At 42.2% G+C, this 22,309-nt stretch overlaps 1 protein-coding gene across 1 annotated transcript in view; it reads right to left on the bottom strand.

The window, feature by feature from the left end:
• Positions 1-22,309, bottom strand: part of LOC122559483 (uncharacterized) — a 183,730-nt gene that overhangs the window by 119,986 nt on the left and 41,435 nt on the right. The window contains exons 12-22 of the mRNA XM_087996932.1: positions 21,686-21,784; positions 21,397-21,585; positions 18,449-18,547; positions 17,655-17,771; positions 16,635-16,757; positions 15,189-15,311; positions 13,442-13,564; positions 10,211-10,333; positions 5,629-5,754; positions 2,969-3,094; positions 1,560-1,745 (exon numbers count right to left, since the gene is read on the bottom strand). Of these exons, the coding sequence (XP_087853058.1) occupies positions 1,560-1,745; positions 2,969-3,094; positions 5,629-5,754; positions 10,211-10,333; positions 13,442-13,564; positions 15,189-15,311; positions 16,635-16,757; positions 17,655-17,771; positions 18,449-18,547; positions 21,397-21,585; positions 21,686-21,784 (1,434 nt within the window). The remainder of the gene's footprint in view (positions 1-1,559; positions 1,746-2,968; positions 3,095-5,628; positions 5,755-10,210; positions 10,334-13,441; positions 13,565-15,188; positions 15,312-16,634; positions 16,758-17,654; positions 17,772-18,448; positions 18,548-21,396; positions 21,586-21,685; positions 21,785-22,309) is intronic.

Raw genomic sequence — 22,309 nt, forward strand, 5'->3', positions numbered from 1 at the left:
TCCAAGGCCCCAAAGGAGCCTTTCACATCCATCAAGGTTTTACCTGCACATCCACTAATAACATTTATTGTATCCGTTGCTCTCGACGCGATCTCCTCTACACTGGGGAGACTGGACGCCTCCTAGCAGAGCGCTTTAGGGAACATCTCTGGGACACCCGCACCAATTAACCACACCGCCTTGTGGCCCAACATTTCAACTCCCCCTCCCACTCAGCTGAGGACATGGAGGTCCTGGGCCTCCATCACCGCCGCTCCACCCCTGACGCCTGGAGGAAGAACGCCTCATCTTCCGCCTCGGAACACTTCAACCCCAGGGCATCAATGTGGTCTTCAACAGTTCCCTTATTTCCTCTTCCTCCACCTCACCCCAGTTCCAAACTTCCAGCTCAGCAATGTCCCCATGACTTGTCCTCCCTGCCTATCTTCCTTTCCACCTATCCACTCCACCATCCTTTCTGACCTATCGCCTTCATCCCCACCCCCATTCACCCACTGTACTCTTTGCTACCTTCCCCCACCCTCCTCCCTGACCTATCACCTTCATTCCCACCCCCACTCACCTATTGTACTCTGTACTACTTTCTCCCCACCCCCACCCTCCTCTCATTTATCTCTTCACCCTTCAGGCACTCTGCCTCTTTCCTGATTAAGGGCTTTTGCCCGAAACGTTGATTTCCCTGCTCCTCAGATGCTGACTGAACTGCTGTCCTTTTCCAGCACCACTCTAATCCAGAATCTGGTTTCCAGCATTTGCAGTCATTGTTTTTACCGCATTTACTATCCATCCAACTTCCATTCCTGTAGGAGCTAATGTTGGCTTGGCATCCCTTCCAGATTATCCCAGGCATAGAGGTTAATATCTTTGACAGGCCTCTTATTTTCCTCAAAACTGACTGCCAACAAACAGCTAGGTTGCAGCAATCCCCTGGATGTGGTGTGACTGAATTATATGTGGGTATGAACTGGTGAAAATCACACAAGCGATAGGGTGGTTTCTGGAGACCAGGGAATTGTGGGTATTTTTGCTGCCATTAATCACTGACTGCCATGTAAATTGACATGCCAAGTGACCAATGAAAGGAACATGTGTTGCTTGCTAGTTTCATGTAGCTGTTCTGGAGTTAGGTGTCATCTGAACTCATCCAGATGAGGGAATGCATTTTCTTACAGGTCCATTTGCTAATATGAAGTTAAATCAACACTTTTATAGCATTGCTTTGAATTGTATGCTGTGTTAAATGGCAACTGGATAAAGGACAGATTAGACACTAAAATGTAACTGAAGTTCCAGTGGACTGCCTAGAAGTGTAGCTGGTAATATTGCTAAAACTCTCAAATATATAAACTGAGCAAATATCCCATCAAAAAACAATGTGGAGAAGGAATGAAGTCATGTGGTCGATGATTCCAATTCACAGATTAACTAGAGTTTGGCAACTCCAGACCGGATAGAGAACCATCTCACACATTACCTCCCAGGGGTCTGCTTTCAAGACAGTAATGGTACATTAGGTCAATGTCTCTAATTTTAGCTATGTGAATGGAGTTTCCATTTACCTCTGTACTGTCGAGTGGCGTTAGACAACCGAGACATGTTGAAGAACCAGTACATGTCTGCGCCGTTCTGGTACAGACTCGGGAAGTTATTGGACATGATAAAGCCTGATACACAGGGGCAGGGATGCCCTGATACAGCCGGCTGGTTCGCTGTTCCCGGGATAATTTCTGGTGGGCAAAAACATCCTAGAAACAGAGAAGGAAAACATGAAGTGGTTTATACAAGCTTGGCTCTTTGTAATACTCTGGTTGTTCTTCGTTTCTATTCTACCACAGGCCTTAACAAATCATCAAAGCACTGACTCACTAAGAGCCAGATATCAACCAAGTAGAAGAAATGGGAAAGTAAAATACTTAATCTACAAAATTAACACTCAACAAACTCTCAATTCCTCACACTTGTGTTAGTGTTGCATAAGTCTCTCTTCACGTTTCACTGAGTAATTCTTTTTAAGGTTGCTTTATTTGACTTCGGAACCTTTTCAATTCTTTCTTACTGATGGTCTTTTTAAATCAATTGTTAGGCCCCTATTGAGAATCTGTTTGAGAGGCAAGTTGTGTTCCATGTATTTAAGACAGGTTCTGGGACAGTTTGTGTCACTTTCTGATTTGTGTCAAGTTGATCAAGGTGTGTGAAGTCTTTGAGTGGTTTCTCTCCTGGGGAAGGATGCGTTTGGACATAATAATACCTATGACAATCTTTATAATGGTGAGAAAATAGATCTCAGAAAGAAACAAACAATCTCTTTCATTCTTGGGATGTGGGTATCATTTGGGCCAGGTTGAAGTTTATAGCCCAACATGAATTGCCTCAAGAAGGTTATGATGGCCTGATCTTGTTGAATAGTTGATAGTAGTTTTCACACAACAGAGTGGTTTATTCAGCCATTTCAGAGACAACTTCACTGATGTAGGGCTGGAGGCACAAATGGATAAGGACCAACTGTTCTTTCTGTACAGGATAGGACTGAACTGGTTGAGACTTCACAACAATCCAACAGCTTGCTGGTCACTTTAACCAACTGCTTTTTGTTTAATTCCCAGCATCTTCAGGTAACTATAAACAGAATAGAAATCCTCAAATGGCTCTGGTAGGAATGAACACTCATTCTCTGATTTACTTGTGAACATATCGCCCATGGCTCCTCCAGAGCTCAGAGACTAATTTGCTCATTTTCATTAGTCTGCCACTCAATGACTATTGATCTCTGTCTTTCCACCAGAGCTATCAGCATCACCTGACTGGACAGCAGTAAAGGAGATCTAATGGAGTGAATGATCACACAGAATCGACAGGATTCCCTTTCCTGCCAGGCAGTAAAGGTGGATCTCTAGCCCAGTGAACCCTCATGTTGTGTGATCAGTCCATCAGTGAGAGAGGAAGCTGGGACCTGTATCCTGCTGCTTACCTTCACAATGTGTCCCATTCCCTCTGTAATAGGGGTTGCACTCACAGCTGTAGGAGCCTACCGAGTTCAGGCACTCTGCGTTTGGGTCACACTGATTCATTGCTGGATCCGCACACTCATTAATATCTGCAAGCAACATTAAAAAATAAACACCAGTGAATTGGAGAGAGAGTGGATGAACAAGATGCTATTGGGCCAAACTTTAGTACAATTCTGCCAAGGCTTTAACTGGACAATATCGAAACAAGCTACGTGAAGCATCAAGTCTATCGGTGTTTACATTCCTAAAATTTCTTCTGATTTGGTTTATTTGATTTAACCTTAACAACAGAATTTTCTTACTTTTGTCCCTCACTATCTGACTTAGAACATAGAACATTAAAGTGCAGTATAGGCCCTTCGGCCCTCGATGTTGCACCAATCTGTGGAACCAATCTGAAGCCCATCTAACCTACACTGTTCCATTTTCATCCATACGCCTATCCAATGCCCATTTAAAGGCCCTTAAAGTTGGGCGAGTCTACTACTATTCCAGGCACTGCATTCCACACCCCTACTATTCTCTGAGTAAAAAACTACCTCTGACATCTGTCCTCTTTCTATCACCTTTCAATTTAAAGCTCTGTCCTCTCGCGCTAGCCATCACCATCTGAGGAAAAAGGTTCTCACCGTCCACCCTATCTAACCCTCTGATTATGTCTCAATTAAGTCACCTCTTCACCTTCTTCTGTCTAATGAAAACAACCTCAAGTCCCTCAGCCTTTCCTCATAAGACCTTCCCTCCATACCAGGCATCATCCTAGTAAATCTCCTCTGCACCCTTCCCAAAGTTTCCACATCCGTCCTATAATGTGGTGACCAGAACTGTTTGCAATACTCTAAGTGTGGCCACATCAGAGTTTTGTACGGCTGCAGCATGGTCTCATGGTTTCGAAACTCAATCCTTCTACCAATAAAATCTAACATACCCTACGCCTTAACAACTTCTTGCTTGCCGGTGCCTCTTGTGATCTTGACCTCTTAGTTCTGACCTCACTACTCTCAACTCCTGTATACTTGAACTACAATTTCAGTTCCCATTCCCCCACTGAATTAGTTTAAGCCCTCCCGAGGAGCATTAGCAAACTATCCACCCCCCCTCCCAGATTACTGGTACCCCTCTGATTCAGGTGAAGACCATCCTGTTTATAGAGGTCCCACCTGCCCAGAAAGAACCCTAATTATCCAGGAATCCAAAACCCTCCCTCTTGCACCATCCCTGTAGCCACATGTTCATCGCCTCTCACTCCCTATTCCTCACCTCGCTAGCACGTGGCACCGGCAACAAACCAGAGATAACAACTCTGTTTGTTCGAGCTGCAATCTTCCACCCTAGCTCCCTGAAGTTTTGCCTTAAATTCCCATCTCTCTTCCTACCTATGTCATTGGTGCCTATTTGGACCACGACTTGAGGGGGAGGGCGAGCAGCCCCAAGGATCCCAAAAACATGATCAGAAACATCACGAACCTTGGCAACTGGGAAGCAACACACCAACTGCAAGTCGCTCTCATTCCCCCAGAATCTCCTGTCTGTTCCCTAACTGTGGAGTCCCCAATGACTAATGCTCTGCTCCTCTTCCCCCTTCCCTTCCGAATAACAGGGACAAACTCAGTGCCAGAGAGCTGTGCCTCATTGCTTACCCCGGTAAGTCATCCCCCTCAACAGTATCCAAAACAGTGTACTAGTTGTTGAGGGGAATGGCCACAGGGGATCCCTGCATTGCCTACTGGTTCCCTATCTGTCCCCGACTCTAACCCATCTACCTTTCCCTTGTACCTGAGGTGTGACTACCTCCCTGTAAATCCTCTCAGTAACCCCGTCCGACTCCCAAATAATCTGAAGTTATCCATCTCCAGCTCCAGTTCCCTCACGTGGTTTTTGAGGAGCTGGAATTGGGTGCACTTCCAACAGATGCAGTCAGCAGACTTCCTCTTTAAGGCTTCTGTGCAAATACTTAAAATTGTGTTTGTTGGTGTTCACTGAGAGAAGAGTATTGCCCAGGATGCAGAAAAGACTCTTGTTCTTCACTTCCTCTGCTCTCCCTGATGGAACATTCTTGCCTTTCGGTTAGAAGGTCATGGGTTCAAGTCCTCATTGGAGCTTACAGCACACAATGCAGGATCACACTTCAGATAAAATCTTTCAAACAAAATCTTTATTTTCATGATCTCAGGTCATGAGAAAGCAAATAGCCTTTTAAGTAGTTTTTCAACTATTGACTCTGTTTGATTGTGGTACAACAGCCGTTTTATGCAGAACAACGAGATATTTCTGGTGACAGTTTTAAGAGATAAAATATTGGCCGAGCCATTTATACAACATACCGTTAAATTTTTTGAACTCTAATCTGGGACAGTCTACATTCACGTAAAATGATGCCTCGGTTTAACAGATCATACGAATGTCAGCACCCCCTCATCAATGCAGTGTCCAAACTGAACTATGTGCTCAGTCCGGAGAAGAGAGAGACCCCAATGTTCTGACTTTGTTGCAAGGGTACTACTACTGAGCAGTAGTTGAGGTACATGATCAGCACTGTAGAATGCAAGCTTTATTGTACTTACTTTAATCAAACACATGCTGTCGGAGTGTTTACAAAATGGAATGTGAAAGGTCAAACCTGTGCAGGTTGATTGGCTCCCGGGTGCCAAGGTGAATCCTGGGTAACAGTGACACTGGGAACTGCCCATTGTGTTCACACAACGCTGGGAGCAGCCGCCATTGTTCTGCAAACATTCATTCACATCTGAAAGGGAGAGGGCCCTCGTGTTCAAATTGGCTTTCAAAACATCCACATACACATTCAATTAAAACACCACAAGTGGGGCAGGAATGAAATCCCATCACTCTGCCCTTTAACATTCAATTAAATTGCAGTGAGCAGATGATCCAGTCACATTAGTCTGCCTTCAACAGTCTAGAATAAAATGACCCGAATCACTGATTTCAAATGCCTCCCCTCAGCACACAGTCCAGGCTGATATTTCTTATGTAAACCAAAACTACGCACTGTCCTCACGGTGTGAAATCACCGATGCACAGTGCAGCTATGACAAGACTACTGTACGACTGCATACCATTCCACTGCAATTCTATTTCTTACCCAATTATATGCTGTACCTTTTGCATTTGATACACAAGGACACCAAGATCTCTCCATGCCAACAATTCCCAACCTTTCTAATATCAAGGCCCACTTTGATGAGACAAGCAATTCCACAGCACACCCACTTCTTTCAGCTGAACTGACTGCTCATAAATGTCACTTTTACTTGCATTTCCTTTGGCTACAGCCTTTACTGGAGAGGTTTGAACCATACTGTGTACAACAAGCTAAAGGAGGAACAAAAGCATTGATGTTTCAAATCCACCAGCAAGAAAACACAGTCTTTGACCTAAGCACAGGCACGTTTTCAAAATCTGCTGAACTCAACTGTTTCTAATTATTTATGAAAAATGGGTCCAGAGCAAAACACAAAGTAAGTTGCAGTTGTCTAGGTTACTGGAAAACCTGGGCCTGCTGATGTGTACGGAGGCTTTTGACCTGGGGGAGTTGACAAGATGGCCGCCCATACATCTTTCTCCACTGACAGGCGCTCCCTCTGTTTCTCATGTTTGCTGGTGTTGAAAGTGCTAGTTCCCGACTTCCTAATGCCTTTCCACTGCCAGCAGGGAGCATGATAGAACTGTTTTCATTGGCCTGGTTGGGTGCATTTTCTCACACAGTATGTTCAGTATCACATACATGAAAGTTTGTTCTTTTGCCAGTCCACTGTCTCATGTATCACCCTCCCTCACTCTTCTATGCACAGGATATACAACAGCACTAACTCATTAATAACATCAATAGCATTTCCTCAATCCAAGATCTACAGTGTCTATCAAGACAATAGCAAGCACATGGGTACGCCATCACCTCAAGTTATCCTTCAATTCTCACAGTTTCCTGCCTTGGGAGTTCATTACCCATCACCATCTCAACAGCAACTCTGGGATCAATTGTACTTCTACTTAATTCACATGTACCTACCATTCAAAAAGGATGGCTGGAATTCAAAGCAAGCTACAATTTATATACGTTTTTTAAATAGTTTGGGTGTCTATTTTTTTCGGTTCATAACCAGACGTTAAGAAGTATCTTTAAAAATATCCTTGTAGCCATGGTGCTTTGTTTTAACACAGTTTTTGAGGCTTGGCTTTAGAATGAATATTTCTGATGCACAACTAATGGACTTTTGTTCATGTTAGGTTGTTTACATTGCTGGGTGAAAATCAATGGGGCCCCAAGCTTGTTAGGGATTTCTGGGACTTGATTATTTTAAGCTCAATGGAAAGACACATAACTTAGTAAGGGAGGCTTTTGAATTTCACTTCTTTTATTTTGAGTGAAGTGTCCTGTGAAATGTTTTGAACAGTATGGCTGTATACACTGGTGCCCGAGGAGGGATAGATATACAGCAAAGAGTTAGTGTTAGCTCCTCAGAGTCATCGAGTCACACAGCATGGAACCGGATCCTTCAGTCTAACTTTGCCTGGTTGGGTGCATTTTCCCAAACTAAACTATCAAGTTTCCCAAACTAAACTAGTCCATTTGCCTGCATTTGGCCGTATCTCTCCAAACCTTTCCTGCTCATGTACCTGTCCAAATGTCTTTGAAATGTTGTAACTGTAACTTCACCTACCATTTCCTTATACGAACCACCCGCTGTGTGAAGAAGTTGCCCCTTGGGTTCTTTTTAACTCTTTCCCCTCTCACCTTAAAAATGTGTCCTTTAGTTTTGAACTCCAGGGAAAAGAACTTTGCTATTCATCTTATCTATGACCCTCAGCAGTTAAAAAACCTCTAGAAGGTCACCCTCAACCTCCTATGTTCCAGTGAAAAAAGTCTCAACCTATCCAGCCTCTCCTTATAACTCACATCGTCCAGTCCCAATAACATCCTGGTTAATCTTTTCTGATCCCTCTCCAATTTAATAACATCCTTCCTCTGGCAGGGCAACCAGAACAGCACACAGTGCTCAATGGTCTAAGCAATGAAGGCAAGTGTGCCAAATGTCTTCTTAACCTCTCTGTCTACCTGTGATGCAACTTTCAAAGAACTATGTACATAAGCCGCTCAGTCTCTCTGTTCCACAACATTCCCCAGATCCCTACCATTAACTGTAGAAGTCCTGCCCGTGACTGTCTTACCAAAATGCAAAACCTTGCATTTATCCAAATTAAACTCCATCTGCCACTCCTTGGCCGATTGGCTGAATTGATCAAGATCCCATTGTAATCCTAGATAGGCTTCTTCACTGTCAAATTTATCACCAATTTTGGAGTCATGCACAAGCTTACTAACCATGCTTCCTAAATTTTCATCCAAATTGTTTACATCAACAACAACCAACAATGGACACAGCACTGATCCCTGCAGAACACTGCTGGGCAGAGGCCTCCTCTCCAATAAAGAACCCTCCACCACCACCCTCTGTCTCCTACCATCAAGCCAATTGTATCCAACTGGCATGGTCTCATTGAATCCCACATGATCTAACCTGACTCAGCAGTATACCATATGGAATCCTGACAAAGGCTTTACTGAAATCCATGTAGACAATGTCTACTGCCCTTCATTTATCTTCCTGGTCACATCCTCAAAATTATTCAATCAATTTTGAGAGAGACGAATTCCCATGCACAAAGCCATGTTGATTTTCTCTAAGCAGTCCTTGCCTCTCCAAAGATCTTGTCTCTCAAAATCCCTTCCAACAACTTTCCCACTACTGATGCCAGATTGATAGTTCCCAGGCTTCTCCTTGTAGCTTTTCTTAAATAAAGGCACATCATTAGCCACCTTCCAGCTTTCCAGGACCTCACCTGTGGCTGGAGATGATACAAATCTATGCTAGGGGCCCTGTAACCTCTTCCCTGGCTTCCTACAATGTCCTTGGATGCATCTGGTCAGGTCTTGGAGATTTATCTACCTTTATGCTTTTCCTAAGACCTATTTTCTCCCAACTTGCTCTTTTGCCCTTAAAGCACTTCAGAATGCCCCTACACCCCTTGTACTCTTCAAGAGAATCATTTGATCTCAGGTGTCTATACCTGACCTATGCCTCCTTCCTATTCTTGCCCAGAGCCTCGATATCGTTATTCATCCATTGTTCCCTACTCCTACCATGCTTACCCTTCACTCTAACAGGAACGTACTGTCTCGGAACTCTCCTTATCACACTTTTAAAAGCCTTCCACTTGCCAGTTGTCTCTTTACCTGCAAATGGTCCACCCCAATCAACTTTTTGAAAGTTCCTGTCTCATACCGTCAGAACTGGCCTTACTTCAATTCAGAACTCTAACTTTTATACAAGGCTTATCCTTTTCCATAACTATTTTAGAAGTTATAGAATTATGATCACTGGTCAAGAGTTGGGATAAACTCTGAAGAGGTTACTTAAAGCTGAGAATATGGAAGTAGATGTATGATGGCTCCAGGAAGAAACTATTTGCAATCCAGTCTCAGGGTTGTAGTCACAAATCAATTAAATGTATCGAAGTGTCAGATACAGGGACTCTGGCATGAATATTGTATCTGTCGAATGTACCAGGTTTGAGATTTGGGTAATGCTGTTGTTTTGTTGAATTAAAATACGCAACATTTCAAGCCAGGTTTCAGCAAAATACCACGCTGTTAAATCAAAATATGGTCTATCAAACCAAGTTTCTATCTGATATCTGACTTGCTTGGAAATAACATCAGAAGGGATCTTAACAAGAGCAATAAAGTGGCCTCTTGGTTTGATGATAAGTCTATATGTGTACAATGGTAAGTGGGATGTGATATACACAGCTGGTCAGCAGGGTACCTCTGTACAGGCTCTAGAGTACAGGGATTGTACATGTCACCCTGTTTGATGATTGTTAGAGATGAACAGTAGTTTTAGATACACATCTAAAAGATTTATCACAACAGGAAATGGGTGACAAATGCTAACCTTGTTAATGATGCCTGAATCTTGACAGAGTATTAAACATTTTAAACATAAAGGAATGTCCTCCCATGCTGAGGGTGGTAACGCTACTTAATCTTTGAGTGAATAACGTTAGGATAGTCCTTGGTTTCATCATTATTCTTGACAGAAACAAAGCCTATTGTGTTGGGATTAATCAAATTAGACAGATTCTAAAAATAAGTGCACCTTAATTTCATTGTCAGTTACCTGTACAACTCCTCCCATCTCCAGTGTAGCCAGCCTCACACACACATTGGAAAGAGCCAGGGCTGTTGAAACAGGAGGCCGAGCTGTGGCAGTCGTGGCTTCCACTTTCACATTCATTCACATCTGAGGGTTAGGAAGGAAGGAAGAATTCACTGGAGGATCCCCAGATTTGTGAATCTGAAATTTGCTACGATTACACTGCCAGGATGTCAGAAGGCTCAGTTGGCTGGATGGCTGGTTTGTGATGCAGAATGATGCCAAACCGTAGGATCAATTCCTGCACTGGCTAAAGCCACCAGGAATGTAACACCTTTTCAACAATTCCCTTGCCTGAGGTGTGGTGACCCTCATGTTAATTCACCACTAATTGTCTCTCGCTAATGAGACAGCAGCCCTATGGTCCTCTGCGATTATGACTACTTTTACACATAACAATGTTTATTCCAACTTTGAGAAAAAAAAAGATTCACAGATGATTCTGGACAGAATAATCCTTTGGATTTAGTTGAAAGAAAGTTACAAGGAAAAGAAAGATGATTTAACTGTTGAATACCCTGCATTTATATAAAGGCAAAGTACTGTGGATGCTGGAAATCTGAAACAAACATAGAAAACGCTTGAGAAACTCAGCGGGTCTGGCAGCATTTGTGGAGAGCAACAGATTTAGTGTCTGGAGTTCAAAATGACGTGTGCAGAACTGAAAGGGACTTGTATTTACATAGTGCCTTCAACAAAGTAAACCATCTCAAAGTGCAACACAACAGAAAATATCAGGCAAAGTCTGACATTGAGCAGGTTAATTAGGCCACGTAGCTGAAGGTTTCAAAGAATAAAGCATCCTATGGAAGAAGAGCAAGTGATGGAAATTGAGATATTTGGGATCTGGACAGATGACAGCATGAGCACAGATAACAGGAATACACAAGAGGGCAGAAAGCTCTCAAAAGTTAGAATCCATGGTGAGTCCATGGGCAGATTTCAATCTTAAAAGGACTATCCCAAATTGGAAATGCCACTGGATTGAGGATTATGTGTGGGCTATTTAATAGGGGGGCCAATGATAAGTAGTTTTGGTCAGAAAGGGAACATCGAGAAGGTTATTTCCCAGAATCACAGATCTATGAAAACTTCTGAACACATGTCTAGATCAATGCGCTCCTCACAATTTCCTGTGCAAAGTTATCTGCTTTGATTTGTTGTATTTCTTTATGGCTTTTTTCAGTAGACAACACATTTCCAAACTATAACACATTTCTGAGGGTGGACAGCATCCAGGACTGTCAGCATTGAGAGACAACAAGTTTCACTGAAGCTCTGCTTGTTTGAATGCAGAAGCAGGGACAATATCCATAGAAATCTAACCAGCTCTCCATGAGATAAACAGCATTGTCATCAATAATGCTTTCTATAATTGCATTTCTCATTTCCTCACTTTGATTAATTAGTTTATATCTATAGCTTCTGATTACCTCCAATTTACATGAGGAAACAACCTGTGTGTTTACTTACTCAAAGAAATTCCTCAGAGTTTTGAATACTTGACTCAAGTCTGTTCTAAACATGTTCTGATTGAAGGAGAACAATCACTTTCTCCAGTCACTGCATATAACATAAATTCTTCATCAATATCATCACTGTGAAGCATCTCTGGACATTCTGCAAGGTTTTGACATCCATTTTAAAGTATGATGACTAGAGCTGTATACAAAACTGCACCAGAGGCTGATCCAGAGGTTTGTAAAGATTGACCATTGGTCGCTCAGTTTTGTATTGAAATACTTTACTCACCAAATTGAGTATCCCAAAATATTTTCTTAACCATGTTCTCAATAAAAAATAGAATAGTCGACCATGCTGGTTACCCTAACTACCCTATACCCAAAGGCCATAATTTCACATTTTTCTGCATGAGGTTGTATTTGCCATGTTCACTAGGTCCATCCATGCTTCCCTGAAGTCTATCAACACCCTGCTCTCCCATTTTAATATTGCCAAGTTGGGCATTGTCAATCTTTGAATCTGCCCTCCCTGAACACATGCCTATGTCATTTATTCCATTCACTGGAGATTCCGCTGGATTGAGAGGATTTTCTCACATGACAATCCCCAACAATCACTGGCATGTTAACAAGGAACAGGTGTGTTAGATACATAATAAACCAAACATAATGGCTTGTTGCTGTGGCTACTGTTCGCCCAGGTCTGCTAGCAATGTCCCAGCTGGGGGCAATATAGAGTTCTCAACAACTCTACCCAAGAATATGTTGGAGTTCCTTCGCACCCTGCAGAGCTTATGGTAGCAGATTCATTCCACTTGCTTATTTATCAAAGGATTTCCTTTTAACAAAATACAGTGATTCGAACACTGATTCGGGTGATGAATGTCTGTTGGAAATACATGGGTGCAGGTGGGTTGCTCTTCAGCGGGTCGGTGTGGACTGGTTGGGCTGAAGGGCCTGTTTCCACACTGTAGGGAATCTAATCTAATCTATATGATGAAGTACCAATTAACACACATTGAGAAATAAGAGTATATGGTATCAAAGGGATGGTTGTATATTGAGTATGTAAATAGTTTAAGGGAGATAAGACAAAGAATGGTGGATTACATATTAACCACCATTCTTTGTCTAATCTCCCTTAAACTATTTACATACTCAATATACAACCATCCCTTTGATACTATATACTCTTATTTTTCAATGTGTGTTAATTGGTACTTCATCATATAGATTAGATTAGATTCCCTACAGTGTGGAAACAGGCCCTTCAGCCCAACCAGTCCACACCGACCCTCTGAAGAGCAACCCACCCAGACCTATTTCCCTCTGACTAATGCACCTAACACTACGGGCAATTTAGCACGGCCAATTCACCTGACCTGCACATTTTTGGACTGTGGGAAGAAACCGGAGCACCCAGAGGAAACCCACGCAGACACGGGGAGAATGTGCAAACTCCACACAGACAGTCACCCGAGGCTGGAATCAAACCTGGGACCCTGGTGCTGTGAGGCAGCAGTGCTAACCACTGAGTCACCGTGCTGCCCGTACTTAATCAAAGGTTAATTTATACAAGATCTGCTGCTCTGCCTTCATCAACCCTCTCTGTGGCTTCATCAAAGGCTTCCAGTATCTTGGCCATAAACACTGTTGCTTCAAAAGATTATTGCACGCTTCATGAATTGAGAAATGGGAACATTTTCTTCTGTGAACATTCACTGTTTCTTACCTGTACAGCTCCTCCCATCTCCAGTGTAACCAGCCTCACACACACATTGGAAAGAGCCGGGGCTGTTGAAACAGGAGGCCGAGCTGTGACAGTCGTGGCCTCCACTTTCACATTCATTCACGTCTGAGGGTTAGAGGAAAGGAAGAGATCATTGGAGACTCAATGACAAACTTGCTATTATTACACATAGGGTGTATTCTTGAGCCCTGCAGAAGAAACAGATTCACAGAGAATTTTTCACATAATAGTTCCCAACAATCACTGGAATGTTAACAGGAATGGGGGTGTTAGATACATAATAAGCCAAACAAAATGGATTGTTGCTGTGACTGCTGTTCACCCATGCATAGAATGTTTTGCAGGAAATGTCCAGCAAGAGGCAATAAAAGTTCTTAACATTTCCACCTGAGAAGTGTTGGAGTTACTGAGTTTCCTGCAGAGCTTGTGGTGCCTGATTTATTCTATTTCTTTACTTATCAAAGAATACCTTGTTAAGAACATTACCATTGAAACAACAGAAACGTCAGGGCTTGGACGTTCTCCTAGACATTCGCAAAAGTGAGGACTGCAGATGCTGGAGATTAGAGTCAAGATTAGAGTGGTGCTGGAAATGCACAGCAGGTCAGACAGCATCCGAGGAGCAGGAAAATCAATGTTTTGGCCAGGACCCCTTCATCAAGAATGAGCTCATTCCTGATGAAGGACTCCTGCCTGAAATGTCAATTTTCCTGCTCCTCGGATGCTGCCAGACGTGCTGTGCATTTCCAGCACCACTCTAATCTATTCTCCTAGACATGTTAATCTTGAAAATAAATAATTGACAATTCCTCAGATAATGAAGCAACCTATGTCAGCCCACAAAGATCTGGCCAATACCCAACCTTCTGCTGATAAATGGCATGTAATGTTGACTCATTGTAAGCAATGAGACAGGAAGAGTGATCACCTCAACATTTAATATCATCACCATTTCTAACTGTCCACAAAAAACATCCTGTTGGCCACCACTGGCCAGCCTCACTGGACCAGCCAAAGAAAGATCCTGGCTATTGGAGCTGATCTCCAACTGAATATTCTCTAGTGAACGACTCAACATCTGATATTTCCACCACAAACAAGGCACAAGTCAGTTGCATGGTGAAATGTTCTTCTCAAACTGACTGTAGCTGCAAATGCTCAATAACATCTCATGAAGAGTGGTCCATTTGACATATTACCATTGTCCAACCTTAATATACCACATGCTCCCACATCTACAGGATGCATAAGCGACTTCCCAAACACCAGCCTCCAGTGCCTGGAATAGCATTGGGACCACCACCATCTCCATGACATAAACACTCCTGACATGGACACATATTCCCTTTTCCGACATCACCGATGGACCCAGATAAGATAACTCACTGCTGAGCAGCACTGTGAGAGCATCTTCAACATATCAATTGTAAAAGTTCATTGATATCTTCTCAAGAATGACCAGAGCTGGGTAATAAATTCTGGCATTCTCAATGATGCCCAATTTGCTGAAATGGACTAGCAATGATTATAGACGAGATCTTTCCCTTGGTCTAGTTAGTTCAGGCAGTTTGTAGTTCAGTTGGTCAGCTGTTCCAACATGTTCTAGCATCATTACTGATTAAAACAAAGTTAGGGAATTTGGAACCAACACAAAATATGATCAACAAATTCCAAGGAATAAATAAGCAACTTGAGAGATTTCCACAGCTGTAGCATCAATACCAGTTACCTGTACAGCTCCTCCCATCTCCAGTGTAACCAGCCTCACACACACATTGGAAAGAACCGGGGCTGTTGAAACAGGAGGCCGAGCTGTGACAGTCGTGGCTTCCACTTTCACATTCATTCACATCTGGGGATAAAAAGATCAAAAATATTAATTGGATGATTCCCAGCTTTATGAATCTGGAACTCTATAACGTTAAGATGACCATTTGGACTCAGCCCTTACAAAGAAACCAATTCACGGGTGGTTCCTCACAAAATGCTCCCTGGAATTCATTGGGATAAGGATGGGGAGTGGGCTCAGAATTACAATGTAAAATATGATTGTTTTCGGACAATGGCAACTGCTTAACATCTCACATTGGTATAGACCTTTAACCTCTCAGATTATGTCATGGGGCTGCACAGGAGAGAATGTCACATCAAATGTGATGCTGACTCTCAAGGTGACATGTGGGCAGCTAGCCAAAGCTGGTCATGTGGTAAACTTTAACAAGTATTTTAGAAGTCGAGTGACATGTGGGGAGGCTGGGGCTTAGACAACTGAAAGCATGACAGCCAATGGTGGGGCAAAGCAAACTTAGAGTATATAAGAGGGCAGAATCGGACAAAAGCAGAGTTTTGAAACTCTGGAGGAGATGTCATACCTAGGAAGCCCATGGGCAGGTTTCAACTTTGAAAACAATGTTTTGAATTATTGACGTTGCTGTGTTAAGGAACAATTGCAGGTCAGCTATAAGAGTACTAATGGGAGAACTGGACATGGTGCAAAGCAGTTTTGGTCAGTTATTGAACTTCTAACAGGTTTTTATCCGAAACTTTTAGCCTTGTGTGATCCTCACAATCTCCTGTGCAATGTATTCAGCTGCGACTTCCTGCATCTCTTCTTTTACCAAGAGATTAACTGTTTAATGAACAGTGCATTTTGAAACAATCACATACCTCGGATTGGCTGAACTGAGTATTGGCAACATGGATAACAGATCATTTTCAGTTCCTCAGAGAAGCAAGCAGTTTGTGCTTGAAAGCAGGAAAAGGTTGACAATATCTGGACTTGGGATGATTAGTGGCAGGTAGCGATTGTGCCACATGTTCCATATGAGACAAATATCCATGACACACAATGAGAGTACCACCACCAAAACCTAGTTTGACATTTCTCCTTGCTCTTCAGACTCTGTGGCAAATCAATGATGCTACGCTACTGACCTATTTACCAGAGGAAATATTTTGTGCCTTTTTATGCAAGGAAATCCCTTAAAATGTTGGATACCTCGAATAGGTCTTTCCTGATGATCATTGATTAAAGGAAAATTACCCTAGCTTCTCCAATTCCTGCTTTTAAATGAATATTTCATGATTTGGGGATTTATCACAAGAAGAAGAAATTCTCTAACTTTCAAGGAACAATTAAGCAAGCTAAAGATTTCCACCACTGTAGCATCAATACCTGTACACTTCCTCCCATCTCCAGTGTAGCCAGCCTCACACACACATTGGAAAGAGCCGGGGCTGTTGAAACAGGAGGCCGATCTGTGACAGTCGTGGCTTCCCCTTACACATTCATTCACATCTGGGGATTAGAAAGGAAGAGTTTATGGGAGGATCACAGCTTTGTCAATCTTAACCTTTCTAGACAGACCCAGATTTAGCCTTGAACCACATGATTCTAATTAACACTGTTGGTTCACTGAGGAAATGTCCCATTGGTAAGGCACTGAACCCTCAGCTCAGATTGCACCCAGTTTCCCTTCTCACTCAATACCGAGCTCAGACAGTAACTGGATATTAGAACAGGTCTCAGCTCTCCTGGGGTAGGAGGGGAAATCATTGATGATCCCAACTCCTGATTGGTGTCCAGTGAATCAAACTTGAAGGTGCTTGTGTGTAAACACAGAGTGAGGAGACTCATTGCCATGGTGATTACTGCAGAATTGTTCCTTCTCTGGTGGGTGTCTATAAAACTGTACCATAGGAAGGGGCCAGTCACTAACATCAGGAAGAGTGTAAGCTTGTGAAAGGGAGGGGGCATAAACAACAACTGCTGCATGATCTCTTGGGGAATGTTATATCCAATTCCTTCACTTCGACTATTCAAATCTCTGCTCCAGCCAAGAATACAAATGCATTAGAGTTCAATGCCAAGTAAAACTCATTGATAACAAGGAAAATGACAGAGTCACCTCCAATCATCCTCCATCTTATTTTCTGAATTCTGATGCTGCATATTATTTAACATATAGGCTCCAAAGCTCCCACTAAGTAGCAGTTCTTCACATGTGAATGCTCAAACTTGCTGACAGTCACTGTTCACCTGATGGATTTCATCATCAGTGAAGCAAAGTCCAGCACACACCTTGATTTGACTGCTTCCTCTTTCTGCTTTGAAATGTGACACAGTCTCCAGTCTGATATGGAAGCAATGTGTTCAGTTCATTCCCCACTGTGTTCACTGATCCCCATCACACACCTGTACAGACAGATCCATTCCAGGTGTAGCCAGTCGCACAGGAGCATCTGAAGCTTCCATCCTGCTGGATACAGGAGGCATTGGCTCCACACGGATTGCTTAGGCACACGTCAATAACTGCAAATATGACACAAATCAGACGTTATCTATGAATTTTGAAATTGTTACTTGCAACTCAGCAAGTCGTCTATATATAAAAAAAATGTAATTCCAGTACTGACCGCAGAGGAATCCCAGTGCATACCTTCCAATAATGCAAGAAACAATTGTGTATAATTAATGTTTCCCATTACTCTACCAATATTGTATCCATGGCATAACCGTCCATTTCATTCAATGGGATTCAACTTTGGTGGCAGGTGCGGCATTTTATCAAATGTTTTTGGACTCCACTTCCCTGATCAATCCTCTGAGCTACCTCATTAAACAATCAAACTGTTGAAAAACTGTTTGTTGCTTGTCTTTATTGTTTGAGCAAAAGTTCAATTTTCTAACCAGTTATAGACTTGGATGTTATGATGTATGTTGTGAACACCTCTAACAAGTTGTCATTCAGAGTGTTATAACCTCTTCCTTCTAATGCTGTTTTTGCTGCATAAATAATTAGAGTCACCAAGGAGAAATGTGACAGAAATGTCTGAAAAACACTTCTTAGTTCTTGTAATTTCCTCACAATGGGTATAAAGAAATGGAAAAGGGAAGGCTCCTCCCCTGGTAATACTCATCGTCAGTTGTCTATACAATTCCTTCCACCTCCAAATGATTAACAATGTGATATTTTTTGGAAAACTTACATGGTTGGGTTTTAAAATATAACGTTGAACTGGTGTCCTCTTCTCCAGAGGAAGTTCGCACAGAAACAATGACAACGTATGGAGTTGACTCACTCAGACCTGTTCAAGGGAAATAATGAGACACATTGGTTTTTTTGTTCTTCCTTTTTATGTTTAAGTTATGTAGGCACTGCTGGCGAGGTTAGCATTCTGGCCCATCCCTAATTGCCATCAGTGAGGAGAATGCAGAGCCATTTCAGGGGGCAATTAAGAATCAACCACATTGCTGTGGGTCTGGAGTAACATGTAGGGCCGACTGGGGAACAATGACAGATTTCCTTCCCTGAAGGATATTAGTGAATCAGATGGGTTGCAAATAACGCATGACTTGGATTCCATTTTTAACTGGACACTGACATAAGGTAAATGGCAAAAGAATGAAATGTGACATGAGTAAAAATACTTTTTATACAGTGTGCAAATTCCAGCACACACACCTTAATTAGACCCTTCCTTGGTTTAGTTTGGAACTTGGCAAAGTCTCCAGTCTGATATGGAAGCAGTGCGTTTAGTTCATTCCCCACTGGGTTCGTTGATCCCCAAATTCTGGAATGCACTGCCTGAGCGTGTAATGGAAGCAGATTTCACCTTGGCTTTTGAATGCAATGGGATTCCTATCTGAAACAGACCCGAGTAATCAGCTGGAATTTAGGCCTAGCTGACTGCGAGTCAGCACGGAAACAAAGGACCAAACGGAATCTTTTTGTACTGTAATTATCCTCTGACTTTGATGATCAAGGCAGTCCCTTACAAGATATTGGACAGACATTGACTGGAAGGAGGGTGCTGGTTAAAATTGTAATGTGGCCATCACTTTCACAATGATAGACAGAACTGCCCACGTGGCTGATCTTGCTGTCCACTTTTATGTTAATGTCACAGCCCCTCTGTTGCCTCTTTGGTAAAAACATACTGTCCCCAAGCAAAGGTCCTCAATGGTATCTTGAGATCTGCATGGTTATAATGGGATTTTTAGTTTGATACATTATGTATTGAACATCCTTCTCCCATTCTGCCACATTTTTCATTCTTCTGTCCTGCATCGAATCTCTGCATCTTCCATTAAAGTTGCAAACAAGGATATCTTCAATGGGATTCCTATGACTCACATTCCCCACTCTAAATTTCACTTTTTAATGTGCAGTCTCCAAAGTAAAGCACTTCTACAAATCTCAAATGATGTTGAAGTCGGTGCAACCTTTTACTCCTCATTGCACTCATACATTTCACTCGACACTGGCAGTCTAATAATTTGTTTATCTTTTATTAATAAAATTATTAACTAGCATTTTATTAATCTTCATTAATCATTATTTTATTAATCTCTCTGATACATTACATGTCCACTCTGATAAAATCCATCCACCAATGCTTGCTGTCAATATCGGACAGGAACCTGCTGGGAGCAGGTACATTGTGATTCAAGGTATGTGATTTATAGATTTTAACCTTATTGATTCTGAACTGGTGGCTTATCAGGTGTTGTGTGTGTGTGTCTGAAGGGATTAGATGATTGACTTGCAAATATTTCTGCAGCCAAAGATGATTTCTTTTGAAACAGTTTGAGAGAGATTGTCTCTAAGAACTAACGAGTTTTTTTTTAAATTGAAAGAGTTTATATTAAATAAAAGTGCATGGTGTAATACATTATTTGAACTTCAACTTAAAATAAAAGCTTGAAATGAAACCCTTCTGTTTTAGTTTCAATTTGGGACAGTTCTACATGATCCTTAGCAAAAGATGGATGGGTAAAATAGTTTCTGCTGAGAAAGGGTGAAGATTGTTTAGAGTCATAGAGATGTACAGCATGGAAACAGACCCTTCGGTCCAACCCGTCCATGCTGACCAGATATCCCGAACCCAATCTAGTCCCACCTGTCAGCACCCGGCCCATATCCCTCCAAACCCTTTCTATTCATATACCCTCCAGATGCCTCTTAAATGTTGCAATTGTACCAGCCTCCACCACTTCCTCTGGCAGCTCATTCCATACACGTACCACCCTCCGCGTGAAATGGTTGCCCCTTTGGTCTCTTTTATATCTTTCCCCTCTCACCCTAAACCTATGCCCTCTAGGTCTGGACTCCCCGACCCCAGAGAAAAGACTTTGTTTATTTACTCTATCCATGCCCCTCATAATTGTTTAGAGTTGTTAAAAAAAAATTACCTCAGAGTAAGTAGTTTAGTAATAGCTCCAGACCAGATGTGTTTGTGTAAACTCTGAAGGGGTCATTTGATCAGGTGTATGAAGGCTACAGGAAGAAGCTAACAGATTTTCCATACTGGGAGTTGAAGTCACAGTTAGATTTAGCCCATAGAGTTGATGAGGAAGGAGGTTCTCTATGGTGCCTGTCAAAGTTTTTTTTTTCGGATTAATGGGATTATATATGACTGTATGCTTTCAATCATTATATTTGCATTATATAATATTTTGGTTTGTTTTATTTCATCATCATTTCTTTTGCATAATGAACTTCTATTTTATTGTTAAACCTGAGTCTGTAAGATTGCAAACTTAGGCTTCGGTAAGAGATCACATTCATGAAAAGAAACAAAATATAATCCATCAAGCCAGATTTCAGTCTGTGATAGGACTTGTACAGTCATAACATCAGCTGGAAATCTGACACACCTCCAAGGATTTTGATTCCTTCATTTCAGTACCAAACTTAGCAGTAATTGCAGAGATATTTGCCATTGAAGGAAAAGACTTCAGGAACCACTCTGACATTTTATTCCATTTTTACTGTGGATTTACCTGTGAAGAACCTTTGACTTTCTTTACCCACTACCATACACATCCTATGTCACCAGCACTGCAGTAGCAATCTCCATGAATTCCCACTCCAGCAGTCAAAGTGCCCCTTATTTGAGGTCCTTAGGGTTGGTCACCCTGTCAGTGTCCTTACCTGTGAGGATCGCACTGGTATTTGGAGGGAAAGCAATTACATTCTTCTTGGATTTGTCAGTGCCATAAGGACCATAGCTAATGGAGTAGGACCCAACCAGGGCAGACTTGGATGGGTGTAGATCCCAGCCAATCACCGCAGTCGATGAGGTTATATGGGAAGCCTGTATGTTGCTGAGGAATCTCGAAACTGCCAGTAAAACAGAGCCGCAGTCAGACTGAGGAAAACAATTCTCTAGCTGTGAATAAAAGCCAATTTTACAACAATAATAAGTTATCTAAATACATACTTGGGAGAGTAGTGACATCAAGAGACTGGGAGTGGAGTGTCCAGGGAGTTTGAGAGTCACACACAATGGACATGGTATAAGTAGTATCTGGTTTCAACCCTAAAAAGAAATATTCATGGTTAAATACAAATACCAGAATACTGTGGTAATAGTTCAGTCATTATTTATTCAGAATACATTGTCCACTACTTTTACTGTCCCTTTCCTTGTTCAAAGCTTACACACCAGATAATGAATTGCAACCAAGGGCAGTAAGTTTTGGTTTTTGAGAAAGTGTGGAGGTAGGCATAAAAGCAGGAAGGGCTTCCACTTTGGGGAGCTTAATTGCAAATTCATGTGCAGGTAAAACACCACATTTTACGGGGAAGGAACTTTTGCCACCCACTGGGACACTCTGGTTTTCAAAATCTGGCACCATCTGAGAAAACACACCCGGGCAGCACTTCAGTCTCTGCAACCCAACAGTATCACTCACCCTTTGCTTATCAATCTTATTCAACCCCTGGAGATTTCAGAGACCAGGTGATGATCTCTGTCTGCAGGTGGCTCAGGATGCACACACTCCAGTGCCGCAGGAGGGCAAATGAACTGCTGCGCTCCATCAGGGTATGTACCACTCAGAGT

The sequence above is a fragment of the Chiloscyllium plagiosum genome, unplaced genomic scaffold, assembly GCF_037043375.1.
Source record: "Chiloscyllium plagiosum isolate Xiang-an unplaced genomic scaffold, Cpla_swu_hap1 HiC_scaffold_19, whole genome shotgun sequence".
Taxonomy (NCBI): Eukaryota; Metazoa; Chordata; class Chondrichthyes; order Orectolobiformes; family Hemiscylliidae; genus Chiloscyllium; species Chiloscyllium plagiosum.